This window comes from Lonchura striata, chromosome 3, assembly GCF_046129695.1.
Source record: "Lonchura striata isolate bLonStr1 chromosome 3, bLonStr1.mat, whole genome shotgun sequence".
In the NCBI taxonomy this organism is placed as follows: domain Eukaryota; kingdom Metazoa; phylum Chordata; class Aves; order Passeriformes; family Estrildidae; genus Lonchura; species Lonchura striata.
In genome coordinates, this window is record NC_134605.1 from 18,617,881 (window position 1) to 18,639,117 (window position 21,237).

The 21,237-nt window shown below is 51.6% G+C and overlaps 1 protein-coding gene across 1 annotated transcript in view; it reads right to left on the bottom strand.

Annotated features, from left to right (window-relative positions):
• PTK7 (protein tyrosine kinase 7 (inactive)) overlaps window positions 1–20,595 on the bottom strand; it is a 34,717-nt gene extending 14,122 nt beyond the window's left edge. Inside the window, exon 1 of the mRNA XM_077781919.1 lies at window positions 20,485–20,595. Coding sequence (XP_077638045.1) covers window positions 20,485–20,533 — 49 coding nt within the window. The 5' untranslated portion in view covers window positions 20,534–20,595. The remainder of the gene's footprint in view (window positions 1–20,484) is intronic.
• Between the last annotated feature and the right edge of the window lie 642 nt (window positions 20,596–21,237).

Genomic DNA, 21,237 nt, shown 5'->3' on the forward strand with positions numbered 1-21,237 from the left:
ACACATCAGCCAGGAGCAGGGGCTGGATTTTGCAGTGACCCTTCTGCCACTGAATTCCCAACTAAATTTCCTCTGATCCCAGAGCTGTGAACTCTGAGTTTGGCTGTCCTGACTTCTGCAGCAGAACAGCCACCTCCATGCATTTCTCCGGAACCCGTTGAATGGTTTTCCCGTTTTCCTGGGTCTCATCAACAAGTCCCATCAACATGCTGTGCTCCAAGGGTCAGCAAGTCCAGTGAAGTCTCCATGGCCAGCTGCCATGTACCTCCCCTAAAGGCAGGAGCTATCCATCAGTCTGTGACAGCTGTCTCATGAACCTGAGATGAACACATGCCTCAAGGTGATACAACGTGCAGGAACATGTCACATTAGATCTGTCCCAATGACAGCACTCAGCAAGGCAGCAACCAGCCAGTCTCACTCAAATACAGCCATGTCCTCAATAGCCTAAAATCTCCAGAACATCAGGAGCTGAGCTCACGCCAGAGCAAGCTGCTGGGTCAGACAGGTGGGAGGAAAGGTGAACAGACAGTCAAATCCACTCAGGTTTGAATCTACAGGACCCAGGTCTGTCATTTTCCCCAGACAGGCCTCAGGACACCAGGCATATGTCCATCAAACCATACCAGTATGGAAAAAATCATGTGCAAAGTGGCAGGGTACACAGAGCTCATGTTCTTGGAGTGTCAGCCTACTGGGCATGCTAGGGCTTGGAGTGTCAGCCTACTGGGCTCATTTGTGATGAGACACCTCTCTCTGAAGGTGCAGACCATTAGGTATTAAGATGTCATATTTTAAATTACATGCACTTCTAACATTACATCATCAGAATTACCAATGCAACATCAAAGAGCAACAGAGCTGCTTTCACCCCACCACTGACAGCACAATTGCACTTTTCTCAGCACTGATCACCTGAGAGCTTTAGCTGCCTCATCACATGCATCCTGCTGCTTCAGCATGCCCCATGTCCAGGTGGGAGGACATGGCTCTGTGAACAGAGGACATGATGGTGGTTTGGCACAAGTCCCACATGGGAAGCAGGGATTTTACCAGGTGCCAGGAAACACTGGGATCCAGCTCCCTGGTGAAACAGGAGGAATTATTTATGTTGTTGTTTTCCATGCTGGGGAAATGAACACAACGATTTTAGCTCAAGCAAGATCCCTGTGATGAACACCTCATGAACACAGATGTCAAGGCAAACTGGGATAAATGTACAAAGTGCAGCAAGAGCCACCAACCTGTTTTGTTTTGACAATAGCATCCAAGGTGCCATCAATGAACTCGCTACACATGCTGGAAACCATTGTCCCAACCATGTAGCACATTTGGGCTACAAGAAAAGACAAAGCACAGCTAGATATGGTCCAGACAGTTTTGGGGTAGAAAACATTGGAAGCCCAGAGCTGGACACAGTTTTTCACAGTACTTCAATCCAGAGCACCAGGGCCCAGCGTTCGGAAATGGGAACTGCTGCACTTGCCTGGAACAGCTGCAAAACCCCGGCCCAGGAAAAGGCTGCAGTCAGCAGGGTCTATGCACCCCCCTCCACCTCCTGGGCTTTTGGGACAGAGGCTAAGGAAGCTGTCTAAGGAGAGGGCTACTGTGTGGGATGCCATTATGTCAGAGTTTGGGTAAAACCTGTACAAAGCCAACAATCTCCACTTGTGCTGAATAGTCTGCTCCACTCAGCCGCTGCAGGACCTCCCAGCTCTCCTGTGTGGCAGAGCCATGGCCATGTGTGGCTCAGCCACTGGAGGCTACCCCAGAGGAGAGAGCAAAGGGAACCCCAGCTCACACTGGACACCTTCCCAATAGCTTCTGCTGTGGTTTCATGAGCTCATCTGGGCTGGGACACATTGCTAGGAGCTGCTGAACAAAGCAAAATGATTCCCTTAGTGAGAGTCACCTCAAAAACTATCCAGCAATGCCACATCAGCCTTAGCAAGACAGAGCCACTGCAGAGCTTTCCCCCAGCAACACAGCTGGGCCAGCCATGGTCCTGCAAAGCCAATGCCAGCATGGAGCAGTCTCCAATGTGTGTGCTGGCAAACATCCGGCCTCTGCATATGCATGTGACACAAGCCACCCCTGGCTAGAAGAAAAAGAACCCCCACACATGTTTCTGGCCTAAAACTGTCTCAACTGTGGCTACAGAAAGCTTTTCAGGAAAGCTTCAGCCAGATTAGATAAAGATGTTTGAAATGCAGCACACTTGAAAACATCCAGTGGTGTGCTACCCAAAGGGTACTTAACTAAAATGCAAAGCCCTCCTGTTGAGGTAATAGATAAAGGTTAAGTGAATTGTGTAGGGAGGTTGAATTGGTACCTATAGGTCCACAGGGTATCATTCCCACACACCACAAAGCAAATCATCTGCAGGGAGGGGCCATGGACTAGTAGGATACACAAAGAGGAGAGAAGAGCAGGCTCAAATCCCATCCTGGCTCTGAGATCATCCTTCTGGCAAAGATCTGAGTGCAGGAATACAGCATCCTTCAGGCAGCGGTACCCCCTGCTCAAAACTAATTTCATTTTTTTAGGGAAGCAAACAGCAGCTTCCCAGGAAAAACAGTGACACTAATATATCTGCATACCAGTCCTCATTTCTAACAAGTGTATGTCAATTCATTTTTTTGTCTTGGGATGCCCCCAAGACTCAGCCACTGCCAGACCCCAGCATGAGCACGTGCAGAGCATTTCAGGGTGACAAATAAAATCAACAAAGCCATATCCAGGACAGTCTTCTGAGCAGCCCTATGAAGTCAGTCACTGCTGTCTGAAGCTCTGCAGAATAAGTTTTCAATCCTGTGGGATTGCCAGGAAGCAAAGAACTCTCCACAGCTCTGGTAAAGGACACCCAGCCCCATGGTAGGAAAGCTCCTTGAAGGCTGCCACAGCTTTAATGCAGTGATGTAGCAGCAGACTCAGCACAGACTGGGAATGTCTTTGGGACCACTCTCCAGAGCTAGAACTGCTAGCTAGAATTCACTGCTTTAATGCCTCAGTGCCACATAGAATCACCTGGGGACACTCCAGCAGCCCAACACCATCTGGGTGCTGCAGAGGAACCGTGCAAGCTGGGGAAACCTGGCAGCACATCTCCTGCCCTGCTTGACAGGCCAGGCTGCCTACATCTTGAAACAATCCAAAAATCATGGTCTCCTTCCCTAACGACATCGCATGGGAATGCAGCCTCAACCACAAAGCCTTCAGCTGCTGCACAGCCTCAGATTCCTGCCGAGTCCACAGTCACCTCTCTCACCTACAGCCCCACTGGGGAAGCAACAGGCAAGGCAGCTGGAAGCACAATGCAGTGCTCCACATCCCCAGCCCTGTGGGAGATCCATGCTTTCATCCACCCCAAATTGCCCAATCCAGGCATGCCCAGCACGCAGCTCCTGGGCACCAGCTCCTCCAAAATAACAGAGCTCGGGACAAAGGACAGAAAGGGAGAAGGAGAGGATCCATTTCACATCGTACACAAGAGTTTACCAATCTCTGAGACACCACAGGATATGAGTAATCCCAAAGCTGCTTGCAACCAAACCAGGAACTAAAAGCATGGGAATGGGATTCAGGAGAGGGCTTTGTGCAAGTATAAGGTTTCCTGGTTTGGAAAGCAAGCCCAGCACTGTGATGTTTCTGCAGCTTGTAGCCCAGCCCCATTCTCCAGCCAGGTCCCAGGAGCATTATTCTGCAGACTTGCTTCCAGGAGCACTTCAGCAAAATTCACCCTGGGTCAGCTCAGCCAGATGTGCAAGCCAATTTCTTTAATGCTCTGCACCTGGAACAGCAGTTTAGAGGAGCTGCAATTTGTCTCCAGTGCCCAGGATAGCAAAGCCCACAGCACCCAAACTGCATCCATCCTTTCTCCCCAAAAGGGAACCATCCTCTTCCTCCTCTTCCCTGCCAGCAGGAGGCCTTGGACCAACCCCAGCAATGGAGGGGAAAAATCTGGCTTAGAGGAAACAAAACTAAGACCCATAAGTACCAGGATGTGATGGAAGCAGCCAGCTGCAAAAACTGGCCCAGCCACCTGTTCTGGCAGAGGACATGACTGGCCAGCATCTGTTTGGCCTCTGAAAGCAGAGTGGACCTCACATGCTCCCATGCCAGAGCAAGGAGCTCACAGCTGTCCCAGCTCCACCATGGAGCCAGCTCTTTCTGCGGCTGCACAACAAGGGTGCAAGTCTCAGACCTGAGGAAGGAGCAGAATGTATTTACACCACCAGCTCAGCACTGAAGGAGAGAGAGTGCAACACACTGCTAAACATTGGCTCCCTGTCCATCTTCATTCATGGTTAGCAAAGATGCCGTGTTCCCTGGGAAGGCACTGCTGCAGCACACGGCTGGGAAGCCTGATCCCCATGGCTCCCCAAACCTGCAGGGCCCTTTGCAGACCCACAGGAGCACAGCAGTTCACTAAGGGAAGGCCGTGGGCCCCTTGCAGCAACCACACAGTGCACTTTCCTGCAGAAAGGAGTCCAGGGATACAGCTGGGAGAGAGCAAGCTGACCTGGTCAGAGATGCCCTAGTCCCCACCACTAACTTGAGGTAAACAGCAGGAGTAGCCTAAATCTAACCTCAGGCTGCAGCACTTCAGATTCAGACTGAAAGACCAGGACTAAGAGACCTTTTCACCACTTTTTAACTCAGCTGCCAACTCTGGATGTGTCAGCTAACTAACAGACCTCAGCAAAGCAAGGTGGCAGTGACAGCTTTTAGCCCTCTCAGAATCCATTCTCAATACACGACCACCCCACCATATCCACACTGTGACCTTTATGCTTCTGCCCCTGCCACTGCTCAGACCACTGAAGAAACAAAGCCTCTGCAATTTGTCCAGCAGCAATACAGGCTATTGCTCTTTGATGAGAAACCACTAAGGAAAGGAGGATTTGGATAAGCTAATGCGCTCACTCTTATCATGGTGCTGCACTCGCTCCCAGCTCTGTAAACCTGTAACGAGGCAAGGCAGACACAGGCAGAGCTGCCACTGCACCCCTCAGCAGCACGTTTAGCTGCTGCTAACCCCAAGCAAAACCAACAAACCAGAACCACAGCTTGGAGGCCGACTTGGCTCCCTGCAAGCCCAGGGGCAGAGCTAGGGGCCACAAGAAAGACAGTCCCCAAAGGAGAAAGAGCAGAAGAGACTAAGAAGCTCACACTCAGGTCCCATGTCCCAAACACAGGACTAATTTATCACCTATTCTCTGAGAAAGACACTGGGCCACAGCAGAAGTGTGGTGTCAAAGGCAACCATAGGCACATTTTCAGAAAAGACCATGACCTGTGCTCCATCCCAAGGCCACAAAAAGCAAAACAGAGATGGTGTTAGGGCTTGCGGTCCTGGCCTCTCACAGGTTTCAGTATCACACTCCCAGAAAGCAATATCAAACAGGTCTTGTCTTTAGGAGCAACTTTAACGTCATTGTCTACAGGCAGCAATTCCTTCAGTTGCCAGGTCCTCGGGAATGGCTCCAGCACTTAGGCTTTGCTTTTAGTCACTCTTGGATCAAAGAGCAGCAAACTCTGTGTTCAAGCCCTGGCATGCTTCCAAAGGCTGGGCAATGAAATCACTGAGTTAGAGCATCCTGAGCTTGCTGGTCCAGAGGACTCGACAAGCCCTCTGTCAGAACAAGGCTCCACTGCCTGCAGGCAGGTTTAACTCCTCATGTGCTGTGTGTGCACTGCTCAGCAGCAGCTCAGCCCATGCAGGCTTGGCAGCACTTCCTACAAGGGAGAAACACTCAAGACACTATAAGTGCTGCTAATGCTCAGGACTGCAACTCTCCCCTGACAGCCTTTTCTTCCTGCTGCAGCCAGCACTGCTTGAACAGCCCCTCTGCCCACATGGAACCTAGGACACAATGGGCTTGACATATCTCTCCTGCTCTCCCCTCATTCCCATCCACAACTGTCATCCTAAGTTATTAGCAGCACTTTGCTTGCCTGCAGTGCCTGGGCTCCTTCCAACCCAGCCTTCACTGCAAACAGCCACATCTCCAGAGCAGCAAGCCAGTCCTCTCCAGACCTGGAGAGCCACAAAGAGCAGCAGGCAGTAAAACCACTCACCTGGCCTCCTGTCCTGTCCTCTCTGCCACCACTGGAACAGCCAAGCACTTCGTACTTTGATCCCATCTTCTGCTCCCCATCCTCTGCAGCCCACAGGACACTGACTGCCAGAGAGCAAGCAAAGCACACCAGCATCTGCTCTTTGTCCCTGCGAGGCTCTCAGAGAGCAGAGGGCCCCATACAGACCTCCCATTCATGTCTCCAGCAAGCCATGTGTTTCCTGGCACAGCTTATTATGAACATGCTCGTATAAAAGCAGATTTTTGGCATGCCAGAACAGGGAACGACACATGGGTCAGCTTTTCCTCCCCTCCTGGTCACAAGCACAGAGCCAGCAGGCTCACTTGCACCAGCTGAAACCATAGAAGCAAGCAAGGAAAATCATGAATGCTCAGTAAATGCAAGCAACCCCCCCCTGCCTCCTGGGCTGGCCCCTACAGCCACGAAAAGCAGCTGCTGGGAGCATGCCTGCTCCACACACAGCCTCTTCCACTGCTTAGCAGACACTGCAGCAACAGCAGCCAAGCCAAACACCCAGAGATATTTGCATCTCCAAATTATTTCCAGCCAGTGTGTTCCTCCATGCCAGAGGTTCCAGTTGAGAAAGCCTCTCAGATGGGTAGACTTGCAATAAACCACCAGGCCAGATGGAAATGGTTTGATTCAGGCAAGGAGCTCTGAACACAGCAAGCAGCACAACATCTGGAAAGTCTTTGGGCACTCATCACATAAGGTTTTTAAAACAACATCTTTTCCCACTCCAGTTAAAGTAAAATCAAAAACTCACTCTGCACCCAGGAAAGCAATCATGGGCACAAAGCAGCACTTCCAAGAAATGCTCTGCTAGACTGGCTTTGGCTTCATGAGGTAGGAGAAACTGAACCAGTACTTAGGAGCTGCAGCTCATACTGTGGTGGATCTGGATGATTGGGAACTTGGGAAAACATCATCTATTTGCCCCTACAATTGTATCACACACCTGGATCCACCAGCTCTGCTGTGAGAGTGTGGGTCTGCTCAGATGGCCACTGAACCTCTGCCTTTGTGGCAGTTCCCTCCAGATTTGCAAGAGACATAACGCCTTCACACCACCACTGAGCTCACTCCAGGTGGCACACAGCACCTCTCTCTATTGCTTTCTGTGTGGAGCACAACTAAGCAAACATTAAGAAACTAATTCTGCCCTTCAAACATAGCTTTAGAATTGGAAAAAAACCACACCAAAACCAAAACAAACCCCAACCAAACAAAAAAAAAAAACCAAAAAAACACCCCCAAAACCCAAAACCAAAACAAAAAACAAACAAAAAAAGGATAAAGCAGCAACCACTTAGCACAACTCCCATTAGCTTCCCAAAAACTGTTCAGAGAGGCTGCAAGCTGTAGGGTATCCCTACCCTTCCAGGCCCAGGATCCCAATATGGGAACAGCCAAGCCCAGTTTCTGAGAAGTTATCAGAAGAAACCAGAACAAAGCCACTGGTGTTTGAATACTGAATCAATTGCTGGAGCAAATGCTAAGGCAGCACTGCCAGTGATGTGCTGGGGTACATCTGGGACCTGGGAAGAGTTCACTGCCACACACAGCAGGGCAGGCTCTGCTGCACACAGCCCCATTCCAAGGCAGGCAGGTACTGCTCACAGATGTGTTGCAGGAGAAAAGGCCATTAGAACTGAAAAAAGGCTCAGCACAAGGACACTGAGCCCAGGAAACCAGCTGCAGACCCTTGACAGCTGTCAGCACGTGTCAGGATAGCGAGGCTACCCTGGCACTGACCTCACTCACTTGTCCAGTTCAAACTAGTTTGGGGCTTCCCTGCCTTTGTTCCTCATGCTGCCCTTCCTACTTCCCCAGTCCAGACCCTCTGAACCCCAGTTCTCTCCCCAGCCACACATCCCACAGGCTTGCTTCCAGGACCAAGACCATTCCAAGCTCAGTTTCCTAACTCTGCCATAGGAGCTCCCTGCTTCACTTTTACACCAGCAGTGAACAGAGACTGCCTTCCTGTGTGCCCAAAGCCAAGCAGCAGCCAATCCAAAGCAGCAGAATGCCATGATACCCTCTGAAAGCAGGGACAGGTAGGTGGGGAGTAAGGGAAGAACTAGGTGCTACTCTGGCAATGAACAAGAACAGCAAACGGGTGCTACTCTGCAGCCACAGAGCAATGGGAGTATTTCGGGAGGTTCCTACTCATTCCCAAGCCAAGCACAGCTGCTGTAAACCAACACTCCACTGCAGGCTGACCTGATCTTGTGGGACAGACAGCATGTTGCACAGTTTGTCCCCAAGGCTGTGGGATTTGCTAGCTGTCCTTACGGAGAACATGTCTGGGCTGAACTGAGATCTGAGCTCTGTGCCACAGTTTCTCCCAACATTTCAGCACCTCACTCAAACTGAAAAAAACTGGAGCAAGAGATAGAACTCCCCGTGGTAGCCAAGCTCCTTGGCTCCCTGAAACTGCTGGGGCTGCTGAACCAGAACAACTGGACTTGGAGCTGCAGGAGTTGCCTGTCTGCCCTGGGAGCACATTGACACCACTCTGAGCCATGCTCTGCTGCACCTGTGCTCCTGGCACCTGCTGCAAGAGGGGGCACAGGCATCTCCACAGGACACTGCACCAGGGAAGGAATGCCATTCTTTCAGGTCACTGTGTGGTCCCAGGCCCCTAAGTCCAGATACCCTGAGCAGCCAGCACAGAGAACCAGCCCAAGCCGTGAGTGCAGCACTGCAGTGGAGCTGGGAAAGGGCAGAGACAGCAGCCAGATCACCACTTCTGCACAAACACTCAGGGCACAGCTGGTGCTGGCAGCACCACTTGGCCCCTGGAACTTGGGGAAAGTGGAAAAGGAAGCTTTGGCTGAGTAAGTGGGACCATGCCTGCTTGCTGGGCATCACAGTGAGTGGTGGCCATGGGACTCCCAGGTCAACATCTTCATAGCAGATAAAGAGAGACAGAGGAACAAGTGAGACAGGAGGCTTCAAGCCCAGCACAGGAGCTGGGAATCCTGCTGGCTCAATGAAACCATCTTCAATGGGGCATCAGCCAAGGGCTCCCGAGCAGACATTGCCAGCCGCACTGCCAAGCCCCAGTGAGAAACACAAATGTTTCAAAGGCGACTCAGCACCACTGACAGACTTGCTGCACCCACCGGTCTTGCCAACCAACTCTGCCAGGCTTGCTCTGAGCCCTTGAGCAATTCCCTGCTTTCCTCATAAACACCTGATGTTTGCTGCTGGCAGGAGGCACAGGGATCTGAAGGCTCTCTCTGGCCAGCACAGCAGAGGCACTGCACTTTTCTCCCCCTAAAGGAAACACAGTAGAAAGATGCCAAGTGGAACCAGGATGAGCCACATGCTTCCTGTGCAGTGGCCTTGAAAGATCATGCTTCCCCCACAATTTAAGCATGGGCCATGTGAGAATGAAGATATCTTTACTAAGCAAAACTGCTGTTGGCAGAGGAGAGCCCAGGCAGTGCTGAACAGGGTCCTGCCAGCCAGGAAGAGCTGTGACAGGGCTGCCTCATCACGCCTTGCCCCGGGGCTGGGAGCAAGGCCCAGTGGCAGTGAGGGTCTGTGTGGTTCAGAGCTCATCCCACGGCAGCCGGGGCCAGCATCTCCAGGTGTCACACCAGCTCTTGCCAATCCATCTCCACATCCTTGCACTCAGGCTGAGGGCCAAAGGCTGAAGTTGTTCCTGCCATCCCAAGTCCAGCCAAGAGGGATTCCCCCATAAGAGCATTGTGTGTGTGTGTGTGTGTGTGTGTGTGTGTGTGTGTGTGTGGATGGAGCGCCTGGCCAGGGCTCTGTGTTATTCCCGTTCCAGCTGAAACACTGTTCCAGATGACGGGAAAAGCCAGAAGAAGCTCCATAAAACTGTCTGGCACTTCCCTGCAGCAAACAGGAGCCCCAGCCAGCTGCTCCAGAGAATGGAAGCTCAGGCTGTAAAGACAAAAGGACGTGGGGGTGGGGGTAGAAAGAGGCCAGGGCAAGGGAAGCCGAGCAAAGAGGAGCAGCATGCATGAGGCCTGCAAGCAAACACACCACTGGAGACAGAGCTGCTGCTCAGAGCCAGCTCCTCTCCACACAGCGAGGTCACCAAGGCTGCACTGGCCACGGAGCACTCCTGCCAGCAAGCCCTCCTTGCCCTCCCAGGACTTTGCTGGGGAACGAAGCTTATTTGCCACTCAAAGTGCCTGAGTGAGCTGTTTCTCTGTGTGCTGACACCAAACCCACTGGAAGGAAGAAAACATCTCCAGTACCACCCAAATCTGTGCTTTCCTTTGGGTATGCTTGTCTGGACATCTTGCAAATCTTGCTTGCTCAGGGGCCCAAGTGAGAGGGTTACAGCATTACCCAGCACACCCCAAGACATGGCTCACCAGCAAACTCCACAAACACCCCGAGAGCTACAGAGCAGAGCCAGCAGCTGTAGGAGCAACAAAGGGACAGAAGTTGCAGTCGAAAATTCCCATCTATACTACTGTAAATACCCTCTCCATTTTGCTGACAGCTCCACGTTTACACCATCTGTATGGACTTCAAGCCCACCCATAAGCAACTTGCTGGTCCCAAACAAGACTCTGCGAGCTGGGGACAAAGGGACAGCTGCACTTCTGAGCCTTGCGTGCAGGGAAACAGACAGGGAGCTTATTTATATCCCAAGCTCTGCTCTAGGATAAATATTTTAAATCTCTCTCCAGGTCATGTCAGTATATTTACAGCTAAGTTTCCCTTAGTTATATGCCTGTAAAGACTCAGATGGATTTGCCATGAAGATCCAGCTGGCCAAGCTTTCCAGACAGCTTACAGCTCACGGGAGAAATGGTTCATCCAGTGCCATGGTCTTGAAAATGACACCCATGCTCTGGCAACTGCTGCAGGGATTCAGTTGTGTACTCCTTCCTGCTGCTGCCTCTGTATAGCCCACCCACAAGCATGCACCCAGCCACTCTGCCTTCCCAAGAATGCCACCATACAACACTACATCAGGGCAATCCTACTGCTGGGCACCCACAGAGCACAGCTGCATTGTGGGTCTTGCTCAAGGTGAATCTCTGGAGCATCCTGCTTCACCATTTGGTTCACCAAAGGTAAAAACCTGCTTGTTCCCCTCCTACAGGAAGGAAAGAAGCTCCCAGGAGAGGCAATCACTTTTTCTAGCAGCCACCACAGTGCTGCAAATTAAAAAATTGTTGTGAAAAGGCACTGAGGAGACACCTGAAATAGGCCTCACTCCATTACCTGCATTGGTGCCTCTTTTATTTATATGGGCTCTGCAAGGTTGGGTTTTGACCTCTGGCTGCCTCTGAAACTTTAGGAGGATGGACTGGGCTTCCTGCTGGATTCATGGGATTTCTGTGCCAACCCTCACGAGTGTTTCAGGAACACTTGCTCATAAACACTCCCTGCTGTGCACTGCACATCCATTTTCCATCTGTGTGGCACTGGCTTCTTTCTGGCTATAAAGCACCATCCACAACTCCCCATAGCTGCCTCCAGCTATGTCCTACAGGTCTGCAGATTTATCCTAGATCCTCCTCTTTCCATTGCTAGAAAGCTGAAGATCAGCCCCATTTCACAATCATAATTTATGATCGTGCAGGGAAGCGCTGTTGTCCATGACTTACCTCCTGGGAAAACATCACCAGGGAGGCTGGACCTGCAGTATCACCTCTGAAAGCAGAGGGCACAGAAAAGAACAGTTCCTTGTTTATTTTCATTAAAGCCATTTACGAATCTATATTAAAAGCCACAAAAATAGGAAAGCAGATGGAGAAGCTAATATTTCTTCTGCTCATGCAATATTAATTAAGAGGTAGCTTCCCTATGAGACATTGCTACATTATCGCAGCTAAAAATGGAAAAAAGTCCCTGAGTGGGAAGACTATGCAGCAGGGCACTTTCTGGAATATTTTACTAATCAATACCTAGGCAGGATGTTTGCTACAGATAAATCTAATGCAAAGCCCCCATGTCAAATTAAAGAAAAGCTTGGCTATAACAGTCTCACTGAGGCAGAAATTCATACTAACCAGATCTCCTTGAAAAGTAAGTACTTTTCCCCATTGCAGCAGAAAAGCTGATTTCCAATACATCTGGAGAACAAATAGTTCTTACGGGACAGTCACAAAGCCACCAGTACAAAGAGTACCTGGACACCGTAAGCAACCAAATGCCAAGGAAGCACACAGCCAGGTCCTGGAGAGCACAGAGCTGTGCTGAGATACCTGCAGCTCCCTGGCTGCTCAGTGTGGCCACTCAGCAACCCAGGTATAATGGATTGCTCCATCAAACCCATGGCAGGCCTATGTCTGCAGGAATGCATCTCCAGCCAGTGAGAGGCAGGCCAAAATCCCAGCAAGGCCACAGAAACAAAACATGATGGTGAAGGATGCCCAGGATGACAGTCTTTTGTTATTTCCTTGCCAAAATGTTAACCACTCAGATTAATGTTTTTTGCTTCAGGCCACATGGCTTTGAGACTTTTCTTCAGCTGAGTGGAAGAATCCGCATCCAGAAAGTCTCATGATTTCCAAGGACCACCTGAACATCTCAGCAGCCCTGCCCCAGCTCTGCTCTGATTTCTCATCACCTGCTGTGAACTGGAGGCTAGGCTCACGGAGACAAAGGCAATCTCAAGATGGCAGGAAGAAGCCACAGCCACACCTGGGAAAACAGCAGTGCCCAGAGGCAGGCACTGGAGAGAAACCAAGCAACAGCAAAGTCTGAGAAGGGGGCGTGTGGCATGCCATGGCAGGTCTGGATACAGAAGAAGAATCAGGAAGAGGTGGAGATAGGAGGCACAACTGGAAAAGAAACAGTTGCAATTGAGCCAGAAAAAGGCAGCAAGACAGAGACAGGACAGAGGCAGGAGGGTCAGTGCTGGCGAGGGCCCAACAAATAGCTCTTACATATCGGGAAGCTGCAAGCACAAGCACACACACAACATGCAGGGAGAGCCAGCAGGAATTAACTCAGAAGAGGAAAAAAAAAAAATCAGATGTGTTGCCTTTGTTGCTCAGCTTTTGCTTGGAATATGGTGGACAAAGAACTGCTTGACCCTAGCTGGAGGAAAGAATGATCACAGAACAAGACCTCGCTGCTACAGAAGGAGTCTCAACCCAGGAACTGGCCAGTCTCATAGCTCCTGCCAGGTGCTCAGATGTGTGCCAGGCTCATGGTGTTTACAGCAGGCCATATGGATGGACAGAAAGAAAGAACATCAAGTAACTCATGAGAAGCTTTGGGGTTTTTTTTGTCCAAGACAATTTGTACAATTCTTGCGACTGCTGAAAGAGATTTTTGATGTTGGTCCCTCTGCAAAGGCAACTGCATAGCTTGATCTCAGCAGCACAAACCCACCTATGCTCCCATGAATAGTTAAGGAGAACTGGATGCACTGCCCTTTGTGGCATCCTGCAAGACTGCCTGGCTTTACTCTATCTGGTCTCGTCTTTGCTAGGAAAGACAAAATCCATAATCTTTTCTCCAATTAATGCTTCCCAGCAATCCAGGCACTGCCAGTGACCTCAACAGACCCAGCAGCATGGAGCAGCTCTGTGCCACAGGAGTGCCAGGCTGCCCCAGCAGATCCAGGGCACACACCAAGGCACGCTGCAATGGAGCAATAAAGGCACTTGCAAGCAGCAGCTTGTCCTGCCCTTAACCATTTGGACAGCCACTGTATGGTTTGAATCAAAGGCTTCCTTTGTGCTCCCAAAGAAGCCAATGAGCAACTGCAAGGAGGAGAGCATTTATAGCAGGTCTTAAGCAATACTGCGCCTATCTTGTGCCAGGATCACTCTCAGAAAGGACAGCCCCCCAGAGCTGCCCAGAGGCACAACAGCCTCCCCTCTGCAGCCAGAGTGGGACTTGGCCTCCACTTGCCATGGCTCTGGGGACAGACTCATCTGGCTTTCTTCCCTAGTGACAGAGGACAGAGCCAACCTGCTGGTCTGCCCAAATTGACAGAAGGAGTCTTGATTGCTCTTCAGAGTGGCCTGAGCTGCATCAAAATGTAAAATCCTGCTGCTGGGGCAAATTTCATTTCACAACAGCATCACAGGAGAGGAGAAGTTACAAAGCCTTATATCTTAGAGCTACAAACATCTTGGGCATTAGCACCAAGGTCTAAGTACAGTGCTCACAGACACTGCTGTCTTACAGGACAGAAGTCACCTAGGAACTGAACACAGGTCAACCAGGGGCTGAAATACAAAGAGCCTTGTCATCCTCACTCACTTAAACCCCAGCCCCCTTCTGCACCGGGTCCCAGCACACATATCCCAGCAATGACAGCCCTACGTCATTGCTTTCTCCCAGCACACAACACCTTGTTTTCCAGAGAAAGAAGGTTCATGCCCTGAAATCAAATGTGTCACACCACCTTTCCAGACAGGAATCTGCTCGTATCAGTTTTCTTCATTCATCAACCCGCACAATACGACCATCAATCCAAGCCATCCCAACCTCCCAGAGGTGCAGACCACCTGACAGTGGTGGATTCAATTTGTGCACGCCCAGGGGCCCTGTGCATGCTCCAGTTCACAAGTGCCAAAATCCCTGCTTGCTCCATTCAAGTCAGACAATTTGACGAGGAGGAGACACACCACTGGTATCCCGCCGGCAAGCACTATCTCACAGGAGGAATCATCACCTAAAACCAGCCATGCTTCTTCTCCTGGCACACAACCTGTGCACACCCCCTGTGCAGGGAGACAGGAGTTCACAAGTGCTCCTCACTGTTCATCCCAAATTGCGCAGTTGGACACGGACAGTTTTCAGTCTGCTCTCGGAGGCACCTGAACACATCAGCATTCATCTGTTCACTACCAGCAGAAATATCTTAATTACAACGGGCCTTGCCTGGATGGCACTTACAATTTTTAAGAATTAGCATGCATTCTCAAAAGAGGCCCTTGCAGAACAATTTCAGAAGGTCAAAATCAGAGAATAGAGGATGGATTCTTGAAAGCTGATCAAATAAAAGGAGCAGCCCCAGGCAGTAACAGTCTGTAAAGAGTATCAAAATAGCGCCCACCCATTAACTTTCCCAAACTGCTAAGACAAGCAAGCTTGGGAAAAGTCAGAGCTGAGCAGGCACACCGAAACTGCTCATCCCAGGCACACAGATCAGGCTTTCAGAAACTTGCAAACCACTCTGAAGTGCACCCCCTTGCCACTCTCTTTGCTGATCAGACAGTGTGTATTAGTCATCTCTCAAAGCAGAGGTAAGCACTCTATTCTGTGACCAGACAGAGACTGCTTCCCTGAGAAAGACAAGGCTTAAGTTAAGACTAGAAGTACTGTACAGGTCAGCCTTCTAAGCTCAGGAAAAACATTTCTGTATTAAGTTTTAAAAAAGAGCTGGCAAGAGTGAGAAACTGAGCCGAAGCAGCAGTCAATGAAAAGCACATGCACTGCAGACCTGGCTGCCAACACAAATTGATGCTTTGAAACAAAGACCACTAGTGTTTTGGCTTGAAGGTCTTCCACAGCTACTCATCAAGAGCTGCACAGATTAAAAGGAGACACAGGTAAACACAGAACAGTGCTTACTGCCAACTATTTCCCTGGAACAAAGGAATGACCAGAAATTGAGTCCTTGCCTTGACTGGGTGGCATGGGTTCATCCTCACTGTGTTGTCCTGTGCCAAATAAGGCAGAGACAATAGGAAATGCTGGACAAACCTATTCAGCCTCTATTTAAGCAGCACCTGGATCCAGAGGCTGAACCTGGAGAGCTGCAGTTGCTTAAAACACTGAATGTGCCTCCAACCTCAAGAGCCTACAGGAGCTTCACTACAATCAGCTTTCACTCTTCTTCACCCTCTTCCAGAATAGACCCTGAACAACTGCTCTTCGTGTTCCTCCCTCCCTGAGACTACAGACACCTGTGTGCCTCCTGAAAAGCAAGATTCTGGTCTAGCTCCCAACCAACCTACATCCACATGCCTTGCAAGCCTCTTTTCCTTCCTGCTTGCATAGTGATATATTCAGAAGGCACAGGAAGACTGAAACAGGAGATGGTCTTCTCCACAAAGATGATCCTTCCTTCAGTCTGGTCCTTTTTTAGACACACCAGCTGTCCACTCCAAACCAAATGGCAAAGTCAGCAGTTCCCATTGCAATGCAAAGGTGGATTTGCTGGTCCTGTGTGACTTCAGAGGTGACCTGACACTGTTCCTTCCTGTAACACCCAACAGCAGTGCAGGAAAGCAGTCACTGTGATAGGCAAGAAAAAGGAGAAGGCTGACAGCTCATCAACACATCACAGCAGATCCTGACAGGGTCTGGTAGGATGAAGGAGGTGGAAATGCAGGACTCTGAACACACATCCTCCAGAATCAAACTCACATCCTCCAGAATCAAAAATCTGTGTTCTTGCTTCCATATGCTGTGGTACAGCAGCGTCAGCATTAGGAAGCAAGCAAAAAAGTTTCTAGAAGACCCCGCACCCCTCACCTTACTAGCAACTCCCTCTGAACAGCCTCCCTAAAAACCAGAGCCCAACATTTCTGAACTGCTGAAAGCTCATATGGACATCAGGAGAAACATGAACCATGTGCAGAGCCTCCAAACCATGACAAAGGCCAGGGAATGGCCACCGCTCTAGCAGCAGCCACATGAAAAGCCTGAAAACTTGCAGCATTCCCACCCCTTCCTCATCAAGTCTCCCCCAGAGAACAAATCCTTCAGTGTCCAGCAGTATGATTGCTTTTTTTCAGGCAAGGCAGCACACAAGGTATGCCACAGGCACAGCACAGCCTTTTAACCCCTCTGTGCAATACAACATCTGCTCTTCCAACAGACTCAAAAGTATTTTTAAGTAGCTCTGGGATGCCAGAGCTCCCAATATCTTCCAGGCAAGGAGCAAGACATGGAATCAGGCCACCCACTTTGGCACCTCTGCCATGTTGAAACACACTGAGCCCAGGAAACAACATGTTACCAACTGTCAAATTATCATTTCTCCATCTCTCTTCCTCCTCTTCTCACAGACACAGTTGATTTTTATAAAGGAAGAAGACACTACAGTTGCCCTTCTCCCACCTCAGACATTATCAGCTTTCTGCAGCAGGTACTGCCATGCCAAAGGTAGGGCTGCCTCTTTCCCTTACACAGCAAAATCCACTGTGCTGGTTCACAGCTTTTGCAAACCCCACCAAACACAAAGCTAACACCCTGTGCACCTTAAACCTCATCAAGAAGAATATTCCTGTGTGTCTGCCAAGCATCATGCTAGTGTCACTGCCCTCCAAAGAGCTGCCTGTCCCAACCCCTGAGACCGACACTGTATGTTAGGAGAATGAGAACTGTTCCTTGGGGTCTGGACAAACAATTGCATGTCCTCCAATCTCAGGGGAATTTCCCTCCAAACACCACAGCGGCAACTGCCTTCACAAAGAGCACATTTGTACCCAGGTCTGTCTACTTCTAAATAAGCATTTGTTCCAAGTTCCCAAATATCGAAAGCAGTGGAAACACCCACTGTTAATGTGAAATATTTTGCATTCCAGGCCTGAGAGGTATGCTTGAAAATGTTCAGAGAGGAAAGAGTGTTTATTCACTGGGAAGAGGTGTACTAGGTCCTGCTATTTACTTTAGTCCACGTGTGCTTGCTGGAATATAGCTTTGATCTCTGCAACTTAAATAGCAGATGAATTGAAATGAACACAAGAAAAATATTAGTGTAAAGATCCTCTAGTAAATACCTGTAACCAGACCCCACAGCCTTCAGATCTTTTTGAAGGCCTTATCACAGCCAAACTAGCCCTTATGTTCTTGTCCATTGCCTCAAGGTGAGGCTATTCTCTTTCTAACTTTTCCTACCTTCTTCCCTCCATTCCCTTTGGGCTCCATGGCCTTTAGAGGAAGTGCAATCTGCCTTCCCTGCCTATCTGCTTGGATGCAGCATAAACCAGCCTTGGGCCAAACAAGGTGAGACCTACCATCTGAGCTATTAGCAATGTGAGCTGCCATCCCCTCACCTCCCTTGAACAAGAGGGATTCAGCAGACTGGGAGGAAACACGCTCCCAGTCAGCAAGAACATGCATCACCTAGCACAGCAACTAAACACAGGTGCTTGCTGCATTTAAACATCTGCCCATCTGCCTTTAGAAGATGGTCTCATCCCAGGTCAATTAAGAGCGCAGAACACATCTTTAAGGAATCTTTAAACATGACACCCCCCTGACCAGTGCCAGTTCCCAATGGCTCTGGAGCCCATTGTGCAGACAAAGAAGTGCCTATGGCCATGACCACGGAGTTGCCATGCCTTTGAAGTTCCTGCCACTTGGAGGTTCCAGCCTGCCCAGAGCACTGTCTGAACACAGCCAAGTCCCAAGGGGGATCAGATCATTCCTGTTTTCATAAATTTTCTTCTTTAAGATCAGGCTTGCTAAGAAGCATGAGAAAAGGACTTCCATACAGAAACACACAGCTCAACACAGGACATGAAGGCAATTCCAGAACAAAATAGACCTTTTGGTTTTGGGTTTGTTTTTTTTCTTTTTTTTTTCCTTTAAAGGAAAGTTGACTCAGCAAATATTTCCTCTGCTAGCATTTCAACCACATGTTCCAGCAGAAGTCAGCACACATCTGGCATGCTGCAGTGCCACTGCCAGAAAGATCACAGCTTCACTGAACAATGAAGTGGAGGAAGAAGGAGCAGTCCAGGCATCAAACACTTCTGGAACACATACATGGCAAAGACCTCGTCAGCCATGGATACTCCACACCTTCCAGATCTTTCTCCAGTGCTCTTTCCAAACACCATCCACAGGCAGAGAGACAATGCCCTGCAGTCTCTTACCACCAGCCTGCAAAAGCTAGACATCAAGCTGCACTTTTTGGCTACATTGATGGTGCCTGAGATTTTTTGCAGTGTCTGTGAGCTGGACAGCTGCATGTTGCCCCCAGTGCTGTAGGATGTGATCCTGCTCAGCAAGAGAAACAAGGGGGAGCATACGTGATTGAAGCAGTACAGAAATTCCAGCAACTGCAGAGTGGCAGGAAAGGGAGCACACAGTCCTCACAGGCAGGTTTGCACATCCCAGCTGCCAGTGGTGGCCTCCTGGCACTCAACTTCAAAACAGAGCCCAGGTTAAGCACGCACTCCCTCGCCAGAAACAGCCTTCCCAGAAGGCTGCCAAGGCGGATGGCAATCACGGTGCTAATCAGCTAAGTAAGTGCTGCTTTTCGTGCTTATCAGCTGTAAATTGGACAATACTTGCCTCCTGGCAGCAGGGCTCAGCCACGGCTCCAGATATGGACGGCAGCAGTGCTGTAGGCATCTTTCTCTCAGAGGCAATATTCCACCCAGGTGCTAAGCTAATATTGCTTTTGATTTTATAGCAGAAACTGCTATGCAAACTCTACAACTGTGCACGTTGAGACAGAAGGGACCACAAACAGCTACTGCCAGGGCTCCTAAGTGAAGAAACAAGGTGATGTGGCATGGGGCAGCCGTGGGACCCTTCAAAGCCGGGCTGGAAGACAGCTTCACTCAAGCACAGCCAAGACCTCGGGTTCCTCAGACAAGGAAAACGGTGCTAGGAGGCCAGTGGGGAGAAACACCACGGAGCAGAGCGAGCGAAGGCGAGTTGAACACTGTGAAAAGCAGCAGCCAGAAAAACCAAGGGGCCGCGGAGCTCGGGACGGGCAGGAGGGTGGCACGGGGGGCGGGGCAGAGGGGCTCTTCCAGATGCGCTCAGCAAGGGACAAAACCCCTCAGCGGCCGAGAGGTCCATCTCCATGGGTGGCAACTCACCACGCGCCCTGTTTTTCCTCCGGGTTCTGATCTGACCTGAATTCATAGGAAAAACCACGCACTGCTCCGCGCAGCCTTCCCGGTGTCAGCCCTGCCCACGGGGCCGGAGCGGCGCAGGTCGGAGCCAAGGGGTCTCCGGGAGCCCACCCAGGTGCACGCTGCTCCGGGGCCGCCTGCTCGCCGTCTCCCAGACGGCAAATGTCTGGCGTATTTGCATCCCCGTGGATGCCGGCATGACGCTCCCCCTTCGGAGCGGGCGAGCCGGCGCACGCCGGGGAAGGAGAGCCGGGCGAGGCGCCCCGGCGGCTCCCGCAGCCCAGCGGGGCTGCGCGGGGCGGGGGCGCGGCCGGCCGGGGGAACAGATGGGGCCGCACGCAGCCCCCGCTCCGCGCCCGAGTCCGGCGGGACGAGCGGGCCCCATCGCCCCGGGCTCACGGGAAGCCGGGGGGGCGCGGACCGCCGGAGGTTCGGCCCCGGACACGGCGGCACGACCGAGGCCGGCCGTGGACCCCCGCCCGCCGGCCCCAGCGCGGCGCAGCCGCGCACTCGAGGGGAGGCGCGAAGCTCCGCCGCCGGGACCCGCGTCCCCTGCGCGGGGGAGGCTGCGGTGGCTGTCCCGGCCCGCACTCACCCAGCACCAGCAGTGCCCGCACCGCCGCCATCCTCCGCACCGCCGCCATCCCCCGCGCCGGTCAGCGTGCCCGCCGGACCCCAGCCATGCCGCCGCCGCCCCGCCCGCTGCCGCCGGGAGGGGTTCCGGAGGAGGGGCGGTCACCGGAAACCGGGCGGGGTCGGGAGGAGTGGGGTACCCCAGGCAGCGCCCGGCTCGGCCCCCCGTGCCTCCGCCGCGGTGCTCGGAGCTCGGGGCTCGCTGGCGCCATCCCCCGCAGAGCCCCGCCGGCACGGGGCGCGGGGAGAGCCCCGCCGAGCTCCTGCGAACCCCCCGGCTCCTGCCAGCGCCCCCGGAGTGCCCCGAGCAGCGAGGAGGCGACGCAGCTCCCCTCCCGCCCAGGGCTCCTTGTAGCCGGGCTGTTTGTTAAACTGATGGCAGAAGATCCCGGTCTGTACCGCTGTGACAGACCCTGTGAAGGTACCGAGGCAGCGAGGAGCCAGGAGCTTTGCACCCTGCTATAGGCAGAGGGCTGGACACAGTCCCAATGCACAGCACGCTGGCTGCTCCTCTGCAGGACCCAGCTGAGACACAGCAGCGAGGAGCTGGTCTGGCCATTTTCATGGTCCAGACTGGAGCCTCTCTGCCCGATCCAGTGCCTCTGGTTGGAACCTGCTCCAGCCCTGCACCACCGGCTTTGGCAGTTGTCACTCTGAACACCAGCTTTCCAGCCGGTTTGTTCAGCCTCCAAAATACTGGTTTTAGTACTGTGTG